The sequence below is a fragment of the Pogoniulus pusillus genome, chromosome 18 (assembly GCF_015220805.1).
Source record: "Pogoniulus pusillus isolate bPogPus1 chromosome 18, bPogPus1.pri, whole genome shotgun sequence".
NCBI classification, from domain to species: domain Eukaryota; kingdom Metazoa; phylum Chordata; class Aves; order Piciformes; family Lybiidae; genus Pogoniulus; species Pogoniulus pusillus.
This window is the reverse complement of record NC_087281.1, coordinates 4,740,550-4,767,830: the sequence shown is the minus strand read 5'-3', so window position 1 is coordinate 4,767,830 and position 27,281 is coordinate 4,740,550. Positions and strand designations below refer to the sequence as shown.

The 27,281-nt window shown below is 48.6% G+C and overlaps 1 protein-coding gene across 4 annotated transcripts in view; it reads right to left on the bottom strand.

Annotated features, from left to right (window-relative positions):
* The window catches only part of GRM1 (glutamate metabotropic receptor 1), a 175,015-nt gene that overhangs the window by 43,479 nt on the left and 104,255 nt on the right, over positions 1-27,281 (bottom strand). For all 4 annotated transcript variants that reach the window (XM_064158266.1, XM_064158267.1, XM_064158269.1 and 1 more), the window contains exons 5-7: positions 14,505-14,751; positions 6,072-6,240; positions 2,388-2,514 (exon numbers count right to left, since the gene is read on the bottom strand). In XM_064158266.1, the coding sequence (XP_064014336.1) occupies positions 2,388-2,514; positions 6,072-6,240; positions 14,505-14,751 (543 nt within the window). The remainder of the gene's footprint in view (positions 1-2,387; positions 2,515-6,071; positions 6,241-14,504; positions 14,752-27,281) is intronic.

Genomic DNA, 27,281 nt, shown 5'->3' with positions numbered 1-27,281 from the left:
AAGTGGGAGTTTTTCCACTGGTGGTGAATGGTGCCACATCCAGTTGGCAGCTGTCACTAGTGGTGTTCCCCAAGGATCAGTGCTGCGCCCAGTCCTGCTCAATATCTTTACTGATGATCTGGACAAGGGGATTGAGTCCAGCATCAGTAAGTTTGCAGATGACACCAAGCTAGGAGCAGCTGTGGATCTGTTGGAGGGTAGGAGAGCCCTGCAGAGGGGCCTGGACAGGCTGGATGGGTGGGCAGAGGCCAATGGGATGAGATTGAACAAGGCCAAGTGCAGGGTTCTGCACTTTGGCCACAACAACGCAAGCAGCACTACAGGCTGGGGACTGAGTGGCTGGAAAGCAGCCAGGAGGAAAGGGACCTGGGGGTACTGATAGATAGCAGCTGAAGATGAGCCAGCAGTGTGCCCAGGTGGCCAGGAGAGCCAATGGCATCCTGGCCTGGGTCAGGAGCAGTGTGGTCAGCAGGACAAGGGAGGTTATTCTGCCCCTGTGCTCAGCACTGCTCAGGCCACACCTTGAGTGCTGTGTCCAGTTCTGGGCTCCTCAATTCAAGAGAGATGTTGAGGTGCTGAAAGGTGTCCAGAGAAGGGCAGCAAGGCTGATGAGGGGCCTGGAGCACAGCCCTGTGAGGAGAGGCTGAGGGAGCTGGGGGTGTGCAGCCTGCAGAAGAGGAGGCTGAGGGCAGACCTCATTGCTGTCTGCAACTCCCTGAAGGGAGGCTGTAGCCAGGTGGGGTTGGTCTCTTCTGCCAGGCAAGCAGCAACAGAACAAGGGGACACAGTCTCAAGTTGTGCCGGGGGAGGTCTAGGCTGGCTGTTAGGAGGAAGTTCCTGCCAGAGAGAGTGATTGGCATTGGAATGGGCTGCCCAGGGAGGTGGTGGAGTCTCCGTTCCTGGAGGTGTCCAAGCAAAGCCTGGCTGAGGCACTCAGAGCCATGGTCTGGTTGACTGGCTAGGGCTGGGTGCTAGGTTGGACTGGATGATCTTGGAGGTGTTTTCCAACCTGGTTGATTCTATGTTTCTATGATTTATGAGAGGTGCTGTGGATTTCTTGGTGTCTATAACACAAGATGTTTGTCCGCAGCTGAGGTGCTTAGAGAAGGTATTTCTCAATAGCTGCTCCTCCTACAACTCACATCCATGAAACTTGAAGGAACTGAACTACCACTGGTTTTTTCTGTATCCTGACAGATCTGTTGGAAGTCCTTTCAGTTGTACACCAGAGGCAGAGAAGGTGTTGCAGTGAAAGGTATGGGATATAGACAGGTACACACCTGAGACATGACAAGAGCTTATTTTCCATAGAAAACTGGGACAGATAACAGTTCAAGCTTCCTACTTTATTATGATCAGCAATATATAATTTTATCTGGAGAATCACATAGCCACAGAATTAACCAGGTTGGAAAAGACCTTTGAGATCATTGAGTCCAACCTATCACCCAGTGGCCAGATTTCCCTCTTAAAATAAACCCTTTGAAAGTTCCCTTGGCATCAGTGACTGGCTCATCAGTATAACTATTTTAATAATCAAGGTGTGAGTGCTTCATCTCTGTGTTGCATCAAAATCTTGCTGCCAGAAGGACAAAGATGTGACAAGATACACAGTTGATCCCCAGCTAGGTATTCAGATTGCTTCCCTGGCAAGCAATGATGTCCTACTGATTAGTCAGCCAGAATCTGCAGATGTGTGACATGAGACAGAGGGGCCAGGAGAATTTTACAGTGATAGAAAGCAAACCTCAGGGTCAAAGTGTGCTTCTCCAAGCATTAAATCTATTTTCTTGGGGTAGTGTTTACTGCAAAGCCCAGAGCAGGTGTGGAGATCAACCTTGAGAGGTAAAAATAAGAGAAGGATGCTATAGCATAGAACTCATCCAAAGCATATCTACAAGGGAGCCCAAGGCTTGCTTGTTTGCTTTCTTCTTCCAGCCTTTATTAGGACTTTGCTGACATTCTTCTTGGTGGTGGGATCAGTGAGAATGATCTTTATACCAAATGAAAAGAAGGTAGTCAGTGATTGCACAGACAGAAAGCCCAGATAAAACATTACTAATTATGTGGCAGAGTTGCCAGAAAGACTACCAAGTCAGTGTGAAAAGGATGCTCTGAGCTCCTTCCATACCTCTGCTAAAACTGACACAAATGCTGGACAGCTCATTTGCAGCCTTCCACTAACTGAAGGGGAGGAACAGACAAGACTATGCCATTACTTCTTGGTAGAAGTTCTGCCTTCTTTATTGTCACTGCTGTTGAACTGAGCTAAAAACTCACCCCAAAGTGCCTTGGGATGTCTGCAGGGTAACATCTTATTCTCCACCACACGCTGTTCTTCTTGTGCCCTATGAAATGGGAATGCATTTGGAAGGACACATCCCTACCTGTCAGGTCAGCATTAGGCCACCATCCAAGCTCACAGGCTTTACACGTGAATTCATCCTGAACAAACTCATTCTCCTTGCAGGCAGTGCAAATCCAGCAGCAACTCACTTCTCCTTTCCTGATCACCTGTAATGCAAAACACATCCTCAGCTATGATCTCCTGTAAGACAACACAGAACACTCCCCCCACTCCCCAAACATGTACCATGGCAGGACTCTTGTGTGTGGAACATTTCAAACAACTAGAAAACATGAATCCTGACTCTGTATTTGCCCCTGCCTACTAAAAATTGCATGTGAGAGTTCAGGGATAAACTCTAGGGACAATTCTACATGGTTTTAGGGGGAGCAGTTCTGAGTTAAAAGCAGAAAACCATTTTCCCTTTGGTACAGAGGCAGGGTGAGTATAAACTTGAGAAGAGACTTAAACTGAGAGATGGAGGTGTTCAAAAAAAGGCTGGATGAGGCACTTAGTGCCATGGTCTGGTTGACTGGGGATAGGGCTGGGTGATAGGTTGGACTGGATGAGCTTGGAGGTCTCTTCCAACCTGGTTGATTCTATGATTCTATGGTTCAGGTCAGGATGAGTAGCTCAGCCCATGTTTGATATTTCACAGGATCACAGGATGTTAGGGGTTGGAAAGGACTTGCTCATTGCATAGCACAATGCAGTAAACAAAGTCAAAGGTTGGAAGAGTGACTCATGCATATGCATGCATACACACACACACGAGTGATTGGCATTGGAATGGGCTGCCCAGGGAGGTGGTGGAGTCACTGTCCCTGGAGGTGCTGAAGCAAAGCCTGGATGAGGCACTTAGTGCCATGGTCTGGTTGACAGGACAGGGCTGGGTGCTAGGTTGGACTGGATGAGCTTGGAGGTCTCTTCCAACCTGGTTGATTCTATGATTCTATGGTTCAGGTCAGGATGAGAAGCTCAGCCCATGTTTGATATTTCACAGGATCACAGGATGTTAGGGGTTGGAAAGGACTCATTTATTGCATAGCACAATGCAGTAAACAAAGTCAAAAGTTAGAAGAGTGACTCATACATATGCATGCATACACACACACGAATGATTGGCATTGGAATGGGCTGCCCAGGGAGGTGGTGGAGTTGCCGTCCCTGGAGGTGCTCAAGCAAAGCCTGGCTGAGGCACTTAGTGCCATGGTCTGGTTGACTGGGGATAGGGCTGGGTGCTAGGTTGGACTGGATGAGCTTGGAGGTCTCTTCCAACCTGGTTGATTCTATGATTCTATGGTTCAGGTCAGGATGAGTAGCTCAGCCCATGTTTAATATTTCACAGGATGTTAGGGGTTGGAAAGGACTCGTTTATTGCAGAGCACAAAGCAGTAAATAAAGTCTAAGCTTAGAAGAGTGGTTCATACACCTGCATGTATACACACACACATATATGTACATGCAGATCCACACCACTGCATCTAAGTGTCATTGAGGCTCATTACACTAGTGTAAATAGAAATCCAAATAAGAGCAAATCTACAAAGGCTGGAATGAGTCCAGCAGTATGTGGTGCCCAAGAGCATGCTTCAGAACAGCTCTTTTGGAGACAAATGTCCCTTAAAACTGTATCTCTCTGTGCAGTGAAGGCTAATAAATGTCACAATCTGATATTGCAAAGAGGCTTTCCCTGCCTTCACTCTAAGTTTTGTTGCACCAAGGCTGAAAGGAAGATTAAGCACACGTCCAGCCCATGGAGCTCCAACAAAGAGCCATTTGCCAGAAGGGAGCCTTCCCTCCAGGATCTTGCAAAGCTAAGTGTAGCAGTGGAATACAAAATGTTGGTTCTGTCGAATGCTGCCTTTGCCAGCTTGGGTTTTTTTCCTTAATGTTTCCTCCTGCAGTTTGTGGAGAGAGTCCAATAGGCTTCAACAGGAGCTGAAACTGGTATTTTGTAAGCATGGTGTTTACATATACACACATACACAAACTGTACAGTCTTGGAAGCAGGGAAAAGATGTTTTCAAGGGTAGTAAATACCAATAATGCTTCCCCTCCAAGATTCTTGGAGTATGTCACTATCCCTTTGCCAAATCATCAATCCCTTATTTCTTAGAGCAGCAATATAGAATCAAAATGCTGTGTAGGTGCTTATTAAATGAAATTAGCAAAGGGAGGTCTACTCTAAGGTGATTCTCCTGAATACATTTCTTGTCTTTAAGGTTACTGTATCCACGTCATTTTGAGAATGGCATCCTGGCCTGGACCAGGAACAGTGTGGCTAGCAGGACAAGGGAGGTTATTCTGCCTCTGTGCTCAGCACTGCTCAGGCCACACCTTGAGTGCTGTGTCCAGTTCTGAGCTCCTCAATTCAAGAGAGATGTTGAGGTGCTGGAAGATGTCCAGAGAAGGGCAGCAAGGCTGGTGAGGGGCCTGGAGCACAGCCCTGTGAGGAGAGGCTGAGGGAGCTGGGGGTGTGCAGCCTGCAGAAGAGGAGGCTCAGAGCAGACCTCATTGCTGTCTACAGCTACCTGGAGGGAGGCTGTAGCCAGGTGGGGTTGGTCTCTTCTGCCAGGCAAGCAGCAACAGAACAAGGGGACACAGTCTCAAGTTGTGCCAGGGGAGGTCTAGGCTGGATGTTAGGAGGAAGTTGTTGTCAGAGAGAGTGATTGGCATTGGAATGGGCTGCCCAGGGAGGTGGTGGAGTTGCCATCCCTGGAGATGTCCAAGCAAAACCTGGCTGAGGCACTTAGTGCCATGGTCTGGTTGACAGGACAGGGCTGGGTGCTAGGTTGGCCTGGATGATCTTGGAGGTCTGTTCCAACCTGGATGAGTCTATGATCCAATGAAATTCAAATCCTACCACACTGTAAGATTGCACATTACTGTGAAGGGCACTTTTAGAAGACCTGGGCCCACACAGGGATCTGTAAGAGCAAAATGTTAATTTAGGAGTCTTTCCATACTTCTGGCATTTTGAAGTATATCCTAGCACTTGTCTTCAAAGAATCTTGTTTGAGTTAAGGGGAAAAGGACTGTCTGGTCATTGAGATCACAGTGTCACAGTATCATCAGGGTTGGAAGAGACCTCACAGATCATCAAGTCCAACCCTTTACCACAGAGCTCAAGGCCAGACCATGGCACCAAGTGCCACGTCCAATCCTGCCTTGAACAGCTCCAGGGACGGCGACTCCACCACCTCCCCGGGCAGCCCATTCCAGTGTCCAATGACTCTCTCAGGGAAGAACTTTCTCCTCACCTCCAGCCTAAATTTCCCCTGGCACAGCCTGAGGCTGTGTCCTCTTGTTCTGGTGCTGGCCACCTGAGAGAAGAGAGCAACCTCCTCCTGGCCACAACCTCCCCTCAGGTAGTTGTAGACAGCAATAAGGTCTCCCCTGAGCCTCCTCTTCTCCAGGCTAACCAATCCCAGCTCCCTCAGCCTCTCCTCGTAGGGCTGTGCTCAAGGCCTCTCCCCAGCCTCGTCGCCCTTCTCTGGACACGCTCAAGCATCTCAATGTCCCTCCTAAACTGGGGGGCCCAGAACTGAACACAGCACTCAAGGTGTGGTCTAACCAGTGCAGAGTACAGGGGCAGAATGACCTCCCTGCTCCTGCTGGCCACACCATTCCTGATGCAGGCCAGGATGCCACTGGCTCTCTTGGCCACCTGGGCACACTGCTGGCTCAAAGATGTCTAGAGCAGTAAGTGTCTGAGGCATACCTTAATCTGTCCCTTCAAGCAGGGCTCACTGCACACAGACCGCACCATTCCGCTCTTGTTCATCTGAATCCTGTAGTCATCGATGTTCAGCACACCCTCGTGCCAGGTCCCAATCAGGACATAGTCATAGCGGTTGGGCTCTATGTACTGCAGGTTCATGATGTCATACCTGAGATGGGGAAATAGAGAAAGCCAGTCACTCTCCTGCCAGTGAAAGGTAAAAATCACAGAGTCACCCAATTTCTTAGATTGGAAAAGGCATTCAAGCTCATCAAGTCCAATCATTAGGCTCACACTGACAAGTCCTTGACTAAACCAAAGCCCTCAGCACAACTTCTAATCACTGTGAATCACTATGCTTGGAAAGGACCACCAGCATCAGCCACCCCAACCTTCATCCCAGCATCCTTCATCACCAGACCATAGACTCAAGTACGACATCCACTCTCCTTATAAACACCTCCAGGGACAGTGACTCCACCACCTCCCTGGGCAGCCCATTCCAATGCCAATCACTCTCTCTGCCAACAACTTCCTCCTAACATCCAGCCTAGACCTCCCCTGGCACAACTTGAGACTCTGTCCCCTTGTTCTGTTGCTGGTTGCCTGGCAGAAGAGACCAACCCCACCTGGCTACAGCCTCCCTTCAGGTAGTTGTAGACAACAAAGAGGGCCTTCAGGTAGTTGTAGACAGAAATGAGGTCTGCCCTGAGCCTCCTCTTCTCCAGGCTAAAGAACCTTGCAGTTAGTGCATTTATCACAGGCAATCCTGAATCTATTGCATGTGTCACACTGAAGTTGTGTCAGTGCAAGTCTCTACTGGGGCACTGGATAAGAGGCAGGCAAACAGTGGTTTTGCCCAATAGGTCCAGTAAGAGTCCTGGACTCTGGGACAGGCAGACATTGGGCTCTTACCCATAACATGATAGACACTCTTAGTCTGATTAGTCTGAGCTAGCTGAAGCTACCTTTTTCCATAGCACTACTACCAGCCTGGCAGTGAGGTTTGCCATCCTGTAAGTCAGAATGAAAACCAGCAATGCTGAAAAACGCTGGGGAGTTACTGGCCCAAACAACCACCTATGCTCAACAAACATTGATTTCACATGTAAGTTTGAAGGTTTTGCATTATGCATGTGATAATTTACTCAAGGGTCTGAGTTGGTAGAGTTTCCATGTCTGGAGACAGAACAATGGCTGTGAATTTTGAACTAGCGAGACTTGTATCAGTCTCCATCCAAATGGATTTAAGGCAAAATGAATAACAGTTCTGTTAGCTTTTGAAATTCAGTGTTCCCTCAAACATGAGCCTGTTGCAAATGTTGAATGATCTCTGGCTTGTTGTAACACAGCATCTCATGATCAGAGGCCTACACAAATTGTTTGTCCTAGAGGGGTTAAGTTTCTTCAGTGTTGCCATAAACTAAAAGCAGGCAGCAGACCTAGAATAGACACAGACTGGAAGTGGATCTGTCCCTTGCCCCTTGCATAGGCACAGAGAGAGATGTGGCGTTGACTACTGCACCCCTCACATCTTCTTCATCCATTTCTGGGAATTAGAGTGATATGAGAGCCCTGCAGAGGGACCTGGCCAGGCTGGATGGGTGGGCAGAGGCCAATGAGATGAGATTGAACAAGGCCAAGGGCAGGGTTCTGCACTTTGGCCACAACAACCCCAAGCAGCACTATAGGCTGGGGGCTAAGTGGCTGAGAGCAGCCAGGAGGAAAGGGACCTGGGGGTACTGATAGATAGTAGCTGAAGATGAGCCAGCAGTGTGCCCAGGTGGCCAAGAGAGCCAATGGCATCCTGGGCTGCATCAGGAGCAGTGTGGCCAGCAGGACAAGGGAGGTTATTCTGCCCCTGTGCTCAGCACTGGTCAGGCCACACCTTGAGTGCTGTGTCCAGTTCTGGGCCCCTCAATTCAAGAAAGATGTTGAGGTGCTGGAACATGTCCAGAGAAGGGCAACAAAGCTGGTGAGGGGCCTGGAGCACAAATCCTATGAGGAGAGGCTGAGGGAGCTGGGGGTGTGCAGCCTGGAGAAGAGGAGGCTCAGGGGTGATCTTATTACTGTCTGCAACTACTTGAAGGGGCATTGTAGCCAGGTGGGGTTGGTCTCTTCTGCCAGGTAACCAGCAATAGAACAAGGGAACACAGTCTCAAGTTGTGCCAGGGTAGGTATAGGCTGGATGTTAGGAAGAAGTTCTTGGCAGAGAGAGTGATTGGCACTGGAATGGGCTGCCCAGGGAGGTGGTGGAGGCACCGTCCCTGGAGGTGTTGAAGCAAAGCCTGCATGAGGCACTTAGTGCCATGGTCTAGTTGACTGGACAGGGCTGGGTGCTAGGTTGGACTGGATGATCTTGGAGGTCTCTTCCAACCTGGTTGATTCTATGATTCTATGATTACTATTGAGAAAGAAAATGTGAAGTACTCCACAGCAGTAAAAGGTTCAGCAATTTTAGCAGCATGTTCCTGATGACAGTGTGCTGAGCACAGGCTGTTTGTTTTCCAGAACTACTTCCACACCATTTTCCCTGCAGACTGTGCAGTCAGCTGAATGACTCCACTTGTGCCCTCCTGATAAAGGTCTGCTGCACATTTCTGCTTAAAAGATCTCTTTTCAAATAAAAGATTCTTCATGGAAGAAACAAACCTTTGATAAAGTGCCTCACATTGTCTAATCTCATTATGGTAAAAGCATGAAAGCATGAACTGAGCCTGAGATAGAAAAGTATTATATCTATACAAGTGGTTAAGGTTTGATGGAGCTGTAAGGAGCTCAAAACAGAAACTTATCTGACTGTCAGAGAAACCTAACTACAGGTATCTCTATCTGCTCTACTCATGGTGATTGTAGCTAGAGGCTGGTAAGAGTCAGTTGCTTAAAGAGCCTCACAGACTTTGAAGATAAAGTATGAGGAAGGTGGCTGTCATCTAAGAAAGAATCATAGAATCATAGAATCAACCAGGTTGGAAGAGACCTCCAAGATCATCCAGGCCAACCTAGCACCCAGCCCTACCCAATCAACCAGACCATGGCACTAAGTGCCTCATCCAGGCTTCGCTTGAACACCTCCAGGCACAGTGCCTCCACCACCTCCCTGGGCAGCCCATTCCAATGCCAATCACTCTCTCTGGCAAGAGCTTCCTCCTAACATCCAGCCTAGACCTCCCCTGCCACAACTTGAGACTGTGTCCCCTTCTTCTGCTGCTTCTTGCCTGGCAGAAGAGACCAACCCCACCTGGCTACAGCCTCCCTTCAGCTAGTTGTAGACAGCAATGAGCTCTGCCCTGAGCCTCCTCTTCTGCAGGCTGCACACCCCCAGCTCCCTCAGCCTCTCCTCATAGGGTTTGTGTTCCAGGCCCCTCTCCAGCTTTGGTGCCCTTCTCTGGACACCTTCCAGCACCTCAACATCTCTCTTGAATTGAGGAGTCCAGAACTGGACACAGCACTCAAGGTGTGGCCTGAGCAGTGCTGAGCACAGGGGAAGAAAAATACTGATTTATTCCATCTTATGCAGTTGCTCTGATAACTTGATATGGCAACATAATATAGAAAAAAACCCTTTTATATGCTTGTGTGATATTCTTGAATTGGTACATGTGCTGGTTTGAGCTGGAATATTTTAGTGAGGGAAATTAGATGACAGGCTGTGAAAAGGAAACAATGGACATGTCTACTTCACTGATAGGCTTGCTGAGATGGATAAAGACAAGAACATAAACGTAGATAACAGAGTTGCTCTCTGGCTTTGGCTGCCTCCCTTCTCTCTCTAACCTGCTGTCTGTGTAACTAATCCCTCTGCTTCCTAACCCCCCTGGCTGATCGTCCAAACTCACCTTGCACATAGGGCAAAGTCTGGGGTAAGGTATAGGGGTAGAAAGGAAGTGGAAGGGTGGTTGGGAGCCCCTCCTGGGGGCTCTGGCTTCTTGGAGGGCTGCTGTGTTTCTTTATCACCTTTTTAACTTGTCTATTTCTGTCTTTAGCTGTATGGATTGTAAATGTCTGCTAAGCTGTAAATATAAAGCTTCATTCCTTAATTTCCAGCATGGCTGAGCCTAGTCTGGGTGATTTCATAAGAGTGGGGGGGTGGGAAACACCCAAACCATCACAGTACAGAAAAGCTAAAACACAGATCTGGCTCTGTGTTATATGTAGGTGTTGAATGTGATGCTTATATTTTCATTTTACAGAGACATAAAAGCTCTTCTGGGTATTGGTACAGTGGTACAACTTGTTCACCCAACAAACAAGCTGTGGAAATGCTTTCAGGTGGCAAGTTAATAAGTCAGAATTGGGCTAAACCCAGAAAATGACACCAAACCAAATAACCAACAGGCAGGCAGAACAGCATATGCAGAGCTGAGATGAATAGTGTGTACTAAACTTAAAGTTACACTGAGCATCAATATCTCTGTGTTATGTAAGTAGTGTGTGCAAAGACTTGACTTATGCACTTGTGTCAGTAAGTGCCTGATCTTCTTGCTTGGGTTTGCAAATGTTCAGGGTGGGTAAAGACAATGAGCCTGGCTGTATTATACCCTCTGGACTCTCTGTCCAGGAGGGTGTGGGTCTGCACAGAGGGGGAAAAGAGAGAAAGAGATCAAATATTGTACAAGGGGGTTGTGGTGGTTTGGGTGTTGGCTGCCCCCCTGCACTTTGGAAATCACCCAGACTAGGCTCAGCCAGCTCTGGAGATTGAATGAAGCTTAGATTTACAGCTTAGCACAACACACAAGCAGATAGTTACAGTATATGCAGTTATAGACAGAAATAGACAAGGGAAAAGGTAATACAGAAACACAACAGCCCTCCCAGAAACCTGAGTCCCCAGGAGGGGCTGTCAACCACCCCTTCACCTTCCCCCTGCCCCTCTCAACCTTACCCCAGTCCCAAGGAAGAATGGAGGTTCAGCCAGAGGTTAGGAAGCAAAGTGGATTAGCCCAAAATGGAGAGTGAGGTTAGAGAGATGCAGCTCAGCCAGCAGCCCCAGTGAGAGTGGTTATCGAATGTTTTTGTTTCTTGTTCCTATACATCTCAGCAAGCCTACAAGTGAAGTAGACATCACCTTTGCTTTCCTTTTACAGCCTGCAATTTAGTCCTTCTCACCAAAACATTCTAGCCTGCTTCAAACTAGTACAAAAGGGAATACTTTCAGTGATACTCTACTTGAACACATCTCTGGCCACTGCAGAGAATCACACAGAATGGGAGGGACCATGAAAGATCACAGCTCCAGGTTGGGTAGTGAATGGCTGAGAGTAGCCCTGAGGAAAAGGCCCTGGGGGTCTGGGGTGATGCAAAGCTCAACAGGAGCCTGCAGTGGGAGTGCAGCCCAGACAGCAACCCTGTGCTGGGCTGCAGCAAGAGCAGTGTGGGCAGCAGGGCACGGGAGGGGATTCTGCCCCTTGGCTCTGCTCTCCCCAGACCCCACCTGGACTACTGTGTGCAGTTCTGGAGCTCCCCAACCTCCCTTCTACCTTCTCCCACTCCCCTACCTTACCCCAGATATTGCCCCAAGGAAGAATGGAGGTCAGCCAGGGGCGTTAGGAAGCAAGTGGATTAATCAGAGAGATGGAAGGTGAGGTTAGAGAGATGCAGCCCAGAGCTCAGGCAGTGCCCAAAGTCAAATACCTTATCTATGTTTATACTCTTGTTCTTATACATCTCAGCAAGCCTATGAGTGAAGCAGACATCACCACTATTTCCCTTTCACAGCCTGTGACCTAATCCTTCTCACCAAAACACTCTAGCTAGCTTCAGAGTAGCACAGGGGTATTACACCTTTGACTGTCAGGCAGCTGCTTGCCTCCACTTTCAAAGTCTGACCTACCTCACCTGTAGCTTTGACTAAAAAAATCTGAAGAATGGAACACTCAAGAAGGCCAAACTGACCCTTTTTTGTTTGTTTGTTTGTTTTGATTACTATTTAAATACAAGAAGCTATTTAATATGTGTGCTGTGTAAAAAGAAGCAGCAATGCAAGTAGCACATGGTAAGAAAGTTGGCCAGTTTGGCTGGTACTAGAGGTAGGAGTTACATTAAGGTCACTGTGTTTTACAAGCAGTCTTTGGAGGCATAGAGCAGGCTGCAAAGGCTTGTTTGTTCCAGAGCACCCTCTTTGTGCAGCCTTGGCACCAAGCTGCATTTACACAATAAGCCCAAAGATGGAGTGAGAGAGTCTTTTATAATGCTTTCATAACTCACTAAGAGAAGTCACTTCAGCGGAGTAACCTCTGAGTAGGTTTCAGTTAATAATGAATTATATACTTCAGCAGCTAAATTCAACTTATTTACTTAAAAAAAAAAAATAATTAAAATCCCATCTGGTTGTGTCAGGCTGAAAATAGTTGGGCAGGACTCACAGACCTAAATAAAGGGGACAAGGTTTCTGTCAGCTGGCTCCTGGAGGAGAAACAGAGGTGACATCCACGTCCACACAGCTGCGGTTACATGCTGTGTGTGCTAGGCAGGGGCAGACAGTAGCAGCTACCACAGATGGAACTGGGGGAGAGTTGATCTCATCTGGAGTGAAACAAGTTAAGCAGAGCACACAGAAGTTCCCCAAGCAGAACTAAATAGTCTCTGGCGAGGATACAGTTGGAAAAGGATGCGCTCCGCAGCCCTACCTTCAGAGCCTGGGCAAATAAAGGTTGTGCTACATTCCAGTCACTTGTGTTAGGCTTTAGACACATCAAAACCCTGCTGCTGAGTCCCAGTGGTACCTCAAGCACCAGAATTCTGTGAGACCAAAGGTGTTTCCTCTCTTGAAACCCTAGAAATGCTACGGGCTGTACTGCAGCTCCTGCCCTATAACAGCTGTAGCTATCACTGTATCGATTGTTACCGGAGTTACTCCTACCTGTTTGCCCTAAGACTAACCACAGCATCATGGAATGATAACTCCATTTATACCTCATGCCCTGCATGCTTCATGCTTCAGCAAAACAGACAGCAAAACAAACCTGTTACAGCTTAAAGACTATGCCTGATGTGCCAGAGAAAAAGTCAAGCCTAGGAGATAAACAGTGTCAGAGATTTGACAGAGAGTCATGCAAGAGAACTTAATCTCCTGCCACTGGACTGCTCTGTGTCTTATATTTTGCAACACAAGCCAGTTCTGCACTCTCTCTGGTTGTCTTCTGCTTGCTTCTGGCTTCTCTGCACTGCCTGTGACCTTGCATGCTGCCTGACTGGTCTTGTTTGGGTTTGCAAATGTACAAGGTGGGTAAGGGCAGTGGGCCTGGCTGTATTATACCCTCTGGATTCTGTGTGCAGGAGGGTGTGGGTCTGTACAGAGGGGCAAGAGAGAGAGAATCATAGAATCAACCAGGTTGGAAGAAACCTCCAAAATCATCCAGTCCAACCTAGCACCCAGCCCTAGACAGTCAACTAGACCATGGCACTAAGTGCCTCATCCAGGCTTTGCTTCAACACCTCCAGGGATGGTGACTCCACCACCTCCCTGGGCAGCCCATTCCAATGCCAGTCACTCTCTCTGACAACAACTTCCCCCTAACCTCCAGCCTAGACCTGCCCTGGCACAACTTGAGACTGTGTCCCCTTGTTCTGTTGCTGCTTGCCTGGCAGAAGAGACCAACCCCACCTGGCTACAGCCTCCCTGCAGGTAGTTGTAGTCAGCAGAATAACCTCCCTTGTCCTGCTGGCCACACTGTTCCTGATGCAGGCCAGGATGCCATTGGCTTTCTTGGCCACCTGGGCACACTGCTGCCTCATCTTCAGCTACTCTCTACCAGCACCCCCAGGTCTCTCTCTGCCTGGCTGCTCTCAGACACTCTGTCCCCAGCCTGTAGTGCTGCTTGGGGTTGTTGTGGCCAAAGTGTAGAACTCTGCACTTGGTCTTGTTAAATCTCATCCCATTGGCCTCTGCCCACCCATCCAGCCTGTCCAGATCCCTCTGCAGGGCTCTCTTACCCTCCAGCAGATCCACAGCTGCTCCTAGCTTGGTGTCATCTGCAAACTGACTGATGCTGGACTCAATCCCCTGGTCCAGATCATCAATAAAGATATTGAACAGGGCTGGGCCCAGCACTGATCCCTGGGGCACACCACCAGTGCCAGCTGCCAACTGGATGTGGCACCATTCACCACCACTCTCTGGGCTCTGCCATCCAGCCAATTCTTGACCCAGCACAGAGATGAGATACTGTGCAAGGGAGTATTGTGCTGTTGCTGAACTGTAAATACATGTAAATACAGCTTGTCCATGTCTATTGCCTTTCATACTTTTCTAGTTGGAATACTCTTGTAAACCCAATGTCATTTAACTTCCACAATTCTACCTGTGGTAAATTTACTCCGCAGGGTAAATTTCCTATTGGTTGCATGACAAATCCAAACCATACCAAACCCCAGCAACATTTCTCCTTCCCCATATCTGCTTTAATTAGTCAAGACAAAAGATCTTTTTACCTTCCAGGGGCATCTCCCTTTTCATCAAACCAAACTTCTTCTCCAGAAACACCAACGAAGGAAGATCTGAGGAGGAACTCCAAGAGCTTGCTGCCATCAATAGGCTTCATAGCATCACACAGCCCAACATGTCCTGGGCAAAGGGAATGATGCATGTTTTGTAGCCCATGAGCCATAGCATATATAGCATTGATAACAAATCCCATTTTACTGTCCTGCACATAATTTTCTTCTAGACTTTCATTGCCTGCAACAGTAAGGGAAAAACAAAAACAAACAAACAAATAAAAACCAAAGAAAGTTGTCATAAACAAAGAGGAAATAACATTAAAACACCCAAAAAATCAATGGGATATAGAAATGAATTTTCTTATTTCTCTTCCAAGGCTCCAGAAAGCATAAACAAACAAGGTGCCAGCCAGGGATTGTGATTACATTTGTACAACTTCACTGAAATTCATTGCAAGTGGCATGCCTCACGAGAAAGCACCAACTCAATCAACTTGTCAGCTTTGCTGTGCTCCTTTGGGAGCTTTTTCCTTGTCATACCACAGTGTTCTTTATGCTAAGAAGGGTTAAACAGCCCAGCATCAGCAGGAAGCTAGAACAATTTCTGACAGCAGTTTACTTGTCCCTTTTACTTTTGAAGATCAGGAGCAGTGTGGCCAGCAGGACAAGGGAGGTTATTCTGCCCCTGTGCTCAGCACTGGTCAGACCACACCTTGAGTGCTGTGTCCTGTTCTGGGCCCCTCAATTCAAGAAAGATGTTGAGGTGCTGGAAGGTGTCCAGAGAAAAGGGTGACAAAGCTGGTGAGGGGCCTGGAGCACAAATCCTATGAGGAGAGGCTGAGGGAGCTGGGCCTGTTTAGCCTGGAGAAGAGGAGGCTCAGGGGTGATCTTATTACTGTCTACAACTACCTGAAGGGGCATTGTAGCCAGGTGGGGGGTGGCCTCTTCTCCCAGGTAACCAGCAACAGAACAAGGGGACACAGTCTCAAGTTGTACCAGGGGGGGTCTAGGCTGGATGTTAGGAAGAAGTTCTTCACAGAGAGAGTGATTGGCATTGGAATGGGCTGCCCAGGGAGGTGGTGGAGGCACCGTCCCTGGGGGTGTTCAAGAAAAGCCTGGATGAGGCACTTAGTGCCATGGTCTGGTTGATTGGATAGGGCTGGGTGCTAGGTTGGACTGGATGAGTTTGGAGGTCTCTTCCAACCTGGTTGATTCTATGATTCTATGATTCTATCTCTTTTTGTTTTGATCTCATTTTGTAAGGGCCAAGCTAGCAATGCCCTTTTCAGCATTAAGAAGCAAACAATCTAATTGAATGTTGCTTCTCAAGTTTATCAGACAGCATAATTCTAGCTAAAGGTAGGATTACATATGCCTGTTTAGGATCATTACAGAAAGGCAAGCAAAGCCCATAAAACTGAAAGACTTTTTGTGTAACTGTGTCAAGCAGACATTGAAATCTCTGCCCATTGATGAGAAACAATATGCTGGTGCAGAGTTCCCACACATGTAGGCTTCAGCTCTGACTGCCTGATCATAGAATCATAGAATCAGCCAGGTTGGAAGAGACCTCCAAGCTCAGCCAGTCCAACTTAGCACCCAGCCCTAGCCAATCAACCAGACCATGGCACTAAGTGCCTCAGCCAGGCTTTTCTCCAACACCTCCAGGGATGGCAACTCCACCACCTCCCCAGGCAGCCCATTCCAATGCCAATCACTCTCTCCGCCAACAACTTCCTCCTAACATCCAGCCTAGACCTCCACTTGCACAACTTGAGACTGTGTCCCCTTGTTCTGTTGCTGGTTGCCTGGCAGAAGAGACCAATCCCACCTGGCTACAGCCTCCCTTCAGGTAGTTGTAGACAGCAATGAGGTCAGCCCTGAGCCTCCTCTTCTGTGCAAGCACTGCCCAAGGATGCCATTTGTGGTTTCATTTCACACCAGATCCCACTGGTGTCAGTGCTGACCCTGTGTCACAGTTGTGCTAGTCTGAGCCTAGCTGGAGTATTTTGGTGAGAAGAATTAGATGCTAGGCTGTGAAAAGGAAACAGTGGTGGTGTCTGCTGCACTCATAGGCTTGCTGAGATGTAGAAAAACAAGACCATTAATATAGATAATAGAGTAACTGTCTCTGTCTGCCTCACCTTCTCTCCCTAAACTGCTGTCTGTGTAACTAATCCTTCTGCTTCCTAACCGCCCTGTCTGATTCTCCAAACTCACCTTGCATGTAAGGCAAAGTCTTGGATAAGGTACAGGGGTGGGAAGGAGGTGGCAGGGTGGTTGGGAGCCCCTTCTGGGGACTCTGGTTTCTGGGAGGGCTGCTGTGTTTCTGTGTTACTTTTATCTTGTCTATTTCTGTCTCTAGCTGTATAGATTGTGAATACCTGCTTGGATATTGTGCTAAGCTGTAAATACAAAGCTTCATTCCTTAATTTCCACCTCAGCTGAGTCTAATCTGGGTGATTCATAAGGGGGGGGAGGCAGGTAACACCCAAACCATCACAGCAGCAGATATGTTCTGCATGGGGCGGGAGGAAGCAGAAGAAATGTCTCTGTGATGTTTCCTTCACAGGTCACTCCCTTGCAATATGCTTCGAACTGCAAGAAGCTTTTATCTGTAAGCTTCCTGCATTCCTTAGTGTTTAACAAGCATTTTCAAACCAATCTCTGTTACTTTGTCTCAGTAACACCTTGTCTATATTAGGGAAGTAGGATGTGTGAGAGACTAGGTGTCAACTGACACTTCTCAAATCCAGGTTGGAAAAGGCAGTTGTCACTTAAACGCGAAGTAAAGCAGAAAACCTACAGGTTCAATCAAAGTTTCCAGTTAAAACTCATCCTTTCCCTTAATGTAAGTATTATCACACACTATCACACTATCACAGCATCACCAAGGCTGGAAGAGACCTCACAGATCATCAAGTCCAACCCTTTACCACACAGCTCAAGGCCAGACCATGGCACCAAGTGCCACGTCCAGTCCTGCCTTGAACAGCTCCAGGGACGGCGACTCCACCACCTCCCCGGGCAGCCCATTCCAGTGTCCAATGACTCTCTCAGGGAAGAACTTTCTCCTCACCTCCAGCCTAAATTTCCCCTGGCACAGCCTGAGGCTGTGTCCTCTCGTTCTGGTGCTGGCCACCTGAGAGAAGAGAGCAACCTCCTCCTGGCCACAACCTCCCCTCAGGTAGTTGCAGACAGCAATAAGGTCTCCCCTGAGCCTCCTCTTCTCCAGGCTAAACAACCCCAGCTCCCTCAGCCTCTCCTCGTAGGGCTGTGCTCAAGGCCTCTCCCCAGCCTCGTCGCCCTTCTCTGGACATGCTCAAGCATCTCAATGTCCCTCCTAAACTGGGGGGCCCAGAACTGAACACAGGACTCAAGGTGTGGTCTAACCAGTGCAGAGTACAGGGGCAGAATGACCTCCCTGCTCCTGCTGGCCACACCATTCCTGATGCAGGCCAGGATGCCACTGGCTCTCTTGGCCACCTGGGCACACTGCTGGCTCATGTTCAGGTGGGTATCAATCAGTACCCCCAGATCCCTCTCTGTCTGGCTGCTCTCCAGCCACTCCGACCCCAGCCTGTATCTCTGCATGGGGTTGCTGTGGCCAAAGTGCAGCACCCTGCACTTGGAGCTATTGAACCCCATCCCATTGGACTCTGCCCATCTGTGCAGGTGGTCAAGGTCTCACTGCAGAGGCCTTCTGCCCTCCAACCCAGCCACATCTGCCCCCAGCTTAGTGTCATCTGCAAACTTGCTGATGACTGACTCGATGCCCTCATCGATGCCCTCATGGCTCTCATGGCAAACCAGGAAGGCCATCCTTGCTTTTATGTTTGGGAAAAGGCCTGATTTGGTAGGTCTTCTCAGTTTGTTTGTCCCTGTGCTAGTTTGAGCCCAGCTGGGATAATTTGCTGAGAGCAATTACATGACAGGCTGTGAAAAGGAAACAATGGTGGTGTCTGCTGCACTCATAGGCTTGCTGAGATGTATGAACACAAGAACACAAACATAGATATCAGAGCTGCTGTGTGTCTCTGGCTGCCTGCACTTTTCTCCCTAACCTGCTGTCTGTGTAACTAATCCTTCTGCTTCCTAACCCCCCTGACCGATCCTCCAAACTCACCTTGCACATAAGGCAAAGTGTGGGATAAGGTAGAGGGGTGGAAAGGAGGGGAAAAGGTGGTTGGGAGCCCCTCCTGGAGACTCTGGTTTCTGGGAGTGCTTCTATATTACCTTTTAACTTGTCTATTTCTGCCTATAGCTATAGATACTGTAAATAGCTGCTTGGATATTGTGCTAAGCTGTAGTATAAAGCTTCATTCCTTAATGTCCAGCTCAGCTGAGTCTAGTCTGGGTGATTTCAGAAGAGTTGGGGGGGGGCAGGTAACACCCAAACTGTCACAGTCCTAAAATTTAGAAATATCACCTGGGAGTTCACTAGGATAGCAGACATCCCAAGGGCAGGTTATGTCTAGGTTGCATCCTTGCACAGGACATTCATTGAAGCCAGGCAAAAAAAAACCTCTTGCTTCATTAACTGTTTTCCAGATGATCTGAGCATAGCAAACAGTTGCAATGTGAGTTAATAAGCCTTGTGAAAATCATAAAAATCATAGAATCAGGCAGGGTTGGAAGGCAACACAAGGGTCAGCCAGTTCCAAGCCCCCTGCCATGGGCAGGGACACCCTACCCTAGATCAGGCTGCCCACAGCCTCATCCAGCCTGGCCTGAAACACCTCCAGCCATGAGGACTCAACCACCTCCCTGGGCAACCCATTCCAGCCTCTCACCACTCTCATGCTCAACAACTTCCTCCTCACAGCCAGTCTGACTCTCCCCACCTCCAGCTTTGCTCCATTCCCCCCAGTCCTGTCACTCTCTGATATCCTAAAAAGTCCCTCCCCATCTCAGCAGAGTCTGACTGAGTGCATGTGCTCCTCTCACTGCCATCCCTACACTCACCACCAGCATGGCCAAACCAGGAGCAGCTGGAGCAATATTTCCCAGAGGCAACACAGCAGCCACTTTCTTTTCAGGAGGACGTTCAGAGCTCCCAGTCAAAGTGCACAAAACCAATGCCACTCAGATTCATGTTCAGAAACACAGAAAGAACAGAAACTTCTTATGTAAACTGACAGAATATTTACCCACTCCATGTACCCTCACTTACACTGCATCCAGTACCTGCAGCACGGTAGTGACATTTGTTGCCTAAACATGGTGATGCACAGCCTGGACATGCTGCATCTAGGTGTGTTCTGTCTGCTCATCAGTCCCTTGGAATTAATGCACTGACAATTTATCACTGAATCTATATTCTTATACATAGAAAATGTGCATTTGCCATTGGAATGGGCTGCCCAGGGAGGTGGTGGAGTCGCCGTCCCTGGAGGTGTTTAATAAAAGCCTGGCTGGGGCACTTAGTGCCATAGTCTGGTTGATTGGGTAGGGCTGGGTGATAGGTTGGCCTGGCTGAGCTTCCAATCTGGTTGATTCTATGTTCCCCATCCCTAAGTGAGAGGCAGAAAGCCTGAATTAGCAGTGACTTCTGAGAGTTTGTCTCAAACACCTCCTGCATTTCTCAGTTGGTTGAAATATTGACAGAATTTGCTTTCCAGAAATAAGGAATCATAGAATCAACCATGCAAGTAGCAACAGAACAAGGGGACACAGTCTCAAGTTGTGCCAGGGGAAGGTCTAGGCTGGATGCTAGGAGGAAGTTCCTGCCAGAGAGAGTGATTGGCATTGGAATGGGCTGCTCAGGGAGGTGGTGGAGTTGCTGTCCCTGGAGATGTTGAAGCAAAGCCTGGCTGAGGCACTTAGTGCCATGGTCTGGATGGTTGGACAGGGCTGGTTACTAGGTTGGACTGGATGATCTTGGAGGTCTCTCCCAAGCTGGTTGATTCTATGATATCTATCTATCTATCTGTACATATACTTTAGAGACCTTCATCTTCACTAAGCAAATTTGGAAGCTGTATGAGTACCTGATTAATTGAAGCCACTCAAATTAGATTGCTACTTTTTTTGAGTGACCTTGAAGGATTCAGGTGTCCTACATTTCATAGTTATTTTATTTTTGTGTCAGATTCACTGCTAACCTTCCTTCAATAATTTCATTTTAACAATTCCTTAACAGTCTGGGTCATCCTTTCTTGTCACAGTTTTGGCTTTAGTTTTTTTCCTACCAGTTAGTTTTAAAGCTGAAAAGGGGGGAGGGTATGTACATATATCATTCTATATACTACTAAAGCAAACAAACAAAACCCAGAAAGAACAAACACACACCACACTCTGGCTGCACACAACTGCAAAATACTCCCAACAATGCTAAAACTAAAATCATAGAATCAGTCAGGATTGGAAGGGACCACAAAGATCAGTCAATTCCAACCCCCCTGCCATGGGCAGGGACACCCTACCCTAGAGCAGGCTGCACACAGCCTCAGCCAGCCTGGCCTTAAACACCTCCAGCCATGGGGCCTCAACCACCTCCCTGGGCAACCCAGTCCAGCCTCTCACCACTCTCATGCTCAACAACTCCCTCCTCACATCCAGTCTGACTCTCCCCACCTCCAGCTTTGCTCCATTCCTCCTAGTCCTGTCACTGCCTCATACCCTAAAAAGTCCATCCCCATCTTTTTTGTGGCCCACTTCAGATGCTGGAAGGCCACAAGAAGGTCACCTGTGAGCCTTCTCTTCTCCACACTGAACAGCCCCAACTCTTTCATCATAGGTATCATAGAATCATGAATCATAAAATCAACCAGGTTGGAAGAGATCTCCAAGCTCAGCCAGTCCAACCTAGCACCCAGCCCTGTCCAACCAACCAGACCATGGCACTAAGTGCCTCAGCCAGGCTTTGCCTGAACTCCTCCAGGGACAGTGACTCCACCACCTCCCTGGGCAGCCCATTCCAATGCCAATCACTCTCTCTGACAACAACTTCCTCCTAACATCCAGCCTTGACCTCCCCCCTCACAACTTGAGACTGTGTCCCTTTGTTCTGTTGCTGCTTGCCTGGCAGCAGAGCCCAACCCCACCTGGCTACAGCCTCCCTTCAGGTAGTTGTAGACCCATGTAATGTTTTTTTTAACACCTCCAGGGACAGCAACTCCACCACCTCCCTGGGCAGCTGCAGCCCTCTGATCATCAACTAATACCTAAATAGAGGGAGAAGGAATAGAAGACAGTCCAAAATGTCACGAATCTCACTGTGAGTCCTTCCTTTCACTACTACAATGGGCCTCACATCTATCTAACATTAGCTTCAGCCAGGTACTTAGAAGAACCTCACCAGAAACCAATCATTAACTTATTCTGGTGCTTGTGCTATGAGGTTCATGTGGGACTAACAGGACCTTTGATTTCAAAGCAGTTGCTTGTGCAAACGATGCTGACAAATCAAAACTGTCAGAATTATGGCTAGAAATGATGGGACTTGGATGTGTAAAGTGAAGATAGAAAAGTCCACGTGAATAATCCAGAAGAAATTAAGTACCAGGAATTATCTGTTTGCAGTCCACAGAAAGGACAGGACAGGAAGGAACTTGAAATGGGAAGAGATGTAAAAACATTTTGGTTGGGGAATCTGATCAATACCTAAGCAGTTGGTAAATTCTGAACAAACAAACACAGACATGTGGTAAAGAGCACAGTCTGTTCACAGATGACTCTTGCAGTAAAAATCCAAGATCTGTTGAATAGAATTGTGATAAATGATAATGTTTCATCTGCAACAGGCACATAATTTTATGGCTTCTTACTAACTGTTGTCTGCCAAAGATTCAAGGCCAGAGGTTTTGCTATTTTTGGTCCAGTTAGCAACAAGCTCCTGGCACAGCTGGCAGCTCGTGGCTTGGACAGATTCACTCTGAAATGGGTCAAGAACTGGCTGGAGGGTCAGGCCCAGAGGGTGGTGGTGAATGGTGCCACATCCAGTTGGCAGTTGTCACTAGTGGTGTGCCCCAGGGATCAGTGCTGGGCCCAGTCCTGTTCAATATCTTTATTGATGATCTGGACGAGGAGATTGAGTCCAGCATCAGTAAGTTTGCAGATGACACTAAGCTAGGAGCAGCTGTGGATCTGTTGGAGGGTAGGAGAGCCCTGCAGAGGGACCTGGCCAGGCTGGATGGGTGGGCAGAGGCCAATGGGATGAGACTGAACAAGGCCAAGTGCAGGGTTCTACACTTTGGCCACAACAACCTCAAGCAGTGGCTGAGAGCAGCCAGGAAGGAAGTGACCTGGGGGTACTGGTAGATAACAGCTGAAGATGAGCCAGCAGTGTGCCCAGGTGGCCAGGAGAGCCAATGGCATCCTGGCCTGCATCAGGAGCAGTGTGGCCAGCAGGACAAGGGAGGTTATTCTGCCCCTGTACTCAGCACTGCTCAGGCCACACCTTGAGTGCTGTGTCCAGTTCTGGGCTCCTCAATTCAAGAGAGATGTTGAGGTGCTGGAAGGTGTCCAGAGAAGGACAACAAAGCTGGTGAGGGGCCTGGAACACAAATCTTATGAGGAGAGGCTGAGGGAGCTGGGAGTGTGCAGCCTGCAGCAGAGGAGGCTCAGGGCAGACCTCATTGCTGTCTGCAACTACCTGAAGGGAGGCTGTAGCCAGGTGGGGGTTGTGCTCTTCTGCCAGGCAACCAGCACCAGAACAAGGGGACACAGTCTCAAGTTGTGCCAGGGGAGGTCTAGGCTGGATGTGAGGAGGAAGTTGTTGACAGAGTGATTGGCATTGGAATGGGCTGCCCAGGGAGGTGGTGGAGTCCCTGCCCCTGGAGGTGTTGAAGCAAAGCCTGGATGAGGCACTTAGTGCCATGGTCTGGTTGATTGGCCAGGGCTGGGTGCTAGGTTGGCCTGGATGATCTTGGAGGTCTCTTCCAACCTGGTTGATTCTATGATACTTTCATGTCCTCTGTATACAGCAGGGAGGCAAGTTGAAGAGAGAGCTAAATAGGTTGAAAAAGAAAAATAGGGCATACAGGATGGATAGCAGAAGAGCTGTGAAAAGGCTACAAGATAAAATAGGTAACTCAGTTTCCATTGTTTGTGAACTATTTATTTGACTGGATGAAGCTCCAATATTTGTCAGGTAAGTGTGAAGAAGATATATTATTTAAGAAAATGGATCTTTCCCTAACTGCCTCCAGCAGCCTATATGAAATAATCCAGCGCACTGTGTAGGTTGCTCTGCCCTTTGGCAAGCTGAGAGGCAGCAAAGCTTTCACTGGGGCAGTTAAAGGAAGGATTGCCCTTACAATCTGCACATTCTATCCCAAATTTCCAACATGTCCATAAAGGTTTGACAGCTTGTAGTACTCCTGAAGCAATAAATGGACCTTCACAGGGTTGCAGAGTTCATTTCCAGGATGCCATTAAACCAGAAAGACTTCACTTCCATTCTTCAAATGTTGGGGCTTTTTTTTTTCACTTCCCCAAGCAAAGAGGTTAAATTCCTGCAATTCCCTTTGATGTATTTCCCCTGAAAAGGGAGGATACCATTAGAGTTTCCCATTGAGATCCCCTGCTCTTTTCTTTCTGGCCACAGAGAAATCTACAGCCCTGCCACATGCTTCTGCCTTGTCGTATCTGGTGAGGGTTGCTTTTTGATTTGGGTTAGTGTTCTTGCCTAAAACTCAAGAGAGAAGTGAGAGTCCCTCAAAAGAGAGGCATTCAGCTCAAGCTCTTCATAAAAAACTGGCACTGGATCTCTCCAGGGCATTGACAGGCTGCTCCTTGCAGCAGTATTTGTATACAATGAGTTAGTTATTTTCACTAGCAAAGTCCATCAAATAAAGAATCTTCTTCTGGGATGAATTTATACTGAATTTAAAAGCTTTTGCTTTGCCTTTCCCCCGACCCTGCCAGTCACTAGTGGTGTCCCTTAGGGATCAGTGCTGGGCCCCATCCTCTTTAACATCTTCATAGATGATCTGGATGAGGGCATGGAGTCAGTCATCAGCAAGTTTGCAGATGACACTAAGCTGGGGGCAGATGTGGCTGGGTTGGAGGGCAGAAGGGCTCTGCAGCAGGACCTTGACCACCTGGACAGCTGGGCAGAGTCCAAGGGGATGGCTTCAATAGCTCCAAGTGCAGGGTGCTGCACTTTGGCCACAACAACCCCATGCAGAGACACAGGCTGGGGTCGGAGTGGCTGGAGAGCAGCCAGACAGAGAGGGATCTGGGGGTGCTGATTGATACCCACCTGAACATGAGCCAGCAGTGTGCCCAGGTGGCCAAGAGAGCCAGTGGCATCCTGGCCTGCATCAGGAATGGTGTGGCCAGCAGGAGCAGGGAGGTCATTCTGCCCCTGTACTCTGCACTGGTTAGACCACACCTTGAGTGCTGTGTTCAGTTCTGGGCCCCCCAGTTTAGGAGGGACATTGAGATGCTTGAGCGTGTCCAGAGAAGGGCAACGAGGCTGGGGAGAGGCCTTGAGCACAGCCCTACGAGGAGAGGCTGAGGGAGCTGGGATTGGTTAGCCTGGAGAAGAGGAGGCTCAGGAGAGACCTTATTGCTGTCTACAACTACCTGAGGGGAGGTTGTGGCCAGGAGGAGGTTGCTCTCTTCTCTCAGGTGGCCAGCACCAGAACAAGAGGACACAGCCTCAGGCTGTGCCAGGGGAAATTTAGGCTGGAGGTGAGGAGAAAGTTCTTCACTGAGAGAGTCATTGGACACTGGAATGGGCTGCCCGGGGAGGTGGTGGAGTCGCCGTCCCTGGAGCTGTTCAAGGCAGGACTGGACGTGGCACTTGGTGCCATGGTCTGGCCTTGAGCTCTGTGGTAAAGGGTTGGACTTGATGATCTGTGAAGTCTCTTCCAACCCTGATGATACTGTGATACTTCCAGGGATGGGGTCTCACCCACCTCTCTGGCAACCCATTCCAGCCTTTCACCACTCTCACGTTGAAGATCTTCCTGATCCACTCTGAACCTACCCACCTCAAATTGCTGCCTGACAAAATACTTTATATCAAGAAAGAGAGGAAGGATTCTTACTGTCTTCCAGAGAACTTTCATCTGCTTTAACATCAGATGATATTTTCTCTTCCCTATATTCCTAGCCTGATCTACTTACATTTCTTCCAGCTTTTATAATGAGTGCTGATGTCTACAACTCCCTGAAGTGAGGCTGTAGCCAGGTGGGGTTGGGCTCTTCTGCCAGGCACCCAGCAATAGAACAAGGGACACAGTCTCAAGTTGTGGCAGGGGAGGTATAGGCTGGATGTTAGGAGGAAGTTGTTGGCAGAGAGAGTGATTGGCATTGGAATGGGCTGCCAGGGAGATGGTGGAGGTGCTGTGCCTGGAGGTGTTGAAGCAAAGCCTGGATGAGGCACTTAGTGCCATGGTCTGGTTGATTGGCCAGGGCTGGGTGCTAGGTTGGACTGGATGATCTGGAGGTCTCTTCCAACCTGGTTGATTCTATGATTCTCTAATTCTGGTTTTATGATTTCCTTCATTTCAGATGCCTGGTACCTCCATTTTAGAACATTAGTCCCCTTGTTATACCTACTACACACCATCAACTGACTTCAGCTGGCTTTTCATGAGGGTGCCACATCACTATTCAGTGTTCAAAAGAAGCATCCTCCTTCAGTCTCTCTTCATGTGTCAGGAGCAGTGGGGAAAGCTTTTAATTGCGTTTACTTCTGTGGCTTTCCAAGTCATGTTATGTAAGCACAGTAGGGCTTTAAGAGCTCTGTGTCAGAGGCTCTGGAACGAGGCTGGCATACACAAGCACAACAGCACCACGGTGGAGCCGAAATATTATGAGGAGGAATGACAGCAGAGGCTGCTGACTCACTCCCTAATCAGAAGCAGGGGAAATCTCAGTCACCAGGCAGTGGGCAGGAGAATGGGAACTGAGCAGTGCTGCCAGCCCTGTGCCAAGTCTGAACTCACAAGTCCAGCCCATCTGCCACCAGACGTGGGGCCAAAACAAAAGAAATCCAATCTCCAACTGCTTCTGCATTTCCCAGTCTGCAAACTCTTGTTAGCAGATACAGCAGCCTGAAGCTCGCTTCCCTTCCCTGCCCTTTCTGTCCTCCCCAGGGACACTCAGACCCTCACATAACTGTGTGACTTCAGGAAAAAAACACATTTAAGATGTAAACACCAAGTGACAATGCACACACCTCATGCTCACAGTGGGAAATGACAAAGCTGGGTTTGAATGTGCCTGGAGAGAAGAGAACAGAGAAAGCTTTCCTCCTACATCTCCTTTGTAGCGACCCAAAGAAGCTAAGGAGCAGAGGAGCAGACTGTCATTGCCCAGCACTGCCTGCAGCTTCAAGAGAGGCAGACAATGTCTGGGTGAGATATCTGTTCACAGCTAATTCTTTCTTGAATCATAGAATCAACCAGGTTGGAAGAGACCTCCAAGATCATCCAGTCCAACCTAGCACCCAGCCCTGGCCAGTCAAATAAACCATGGCACTAAGTGCCTCACCCAGGCTTTGCTTCAACACCTCCAGGGACAGTGACTCCACCACCTCCCTGGGCAGCCCATTCCAATGCCAATCACTCTCTCTGCCAACAACTTCCTCCTAACATCCAGCCTATACTTTCCCCTGGCACAACTTGAGACTGTGTCCCCTTCTTCTGTTGCTGGTTGCCTGGCAGAAGAGCCCAACCCCACCTGGCTACAGCCTCCCTTCAGGGAGTTGTAGACAGCAATGAGCTCTGCCCTGAGCCTCCCCTTCTGCAGGCTGCACACCCCCAGCTCCCTCAGCCTCTCCTCACAGGGCTGTGCTCCAGGCCCCTCACC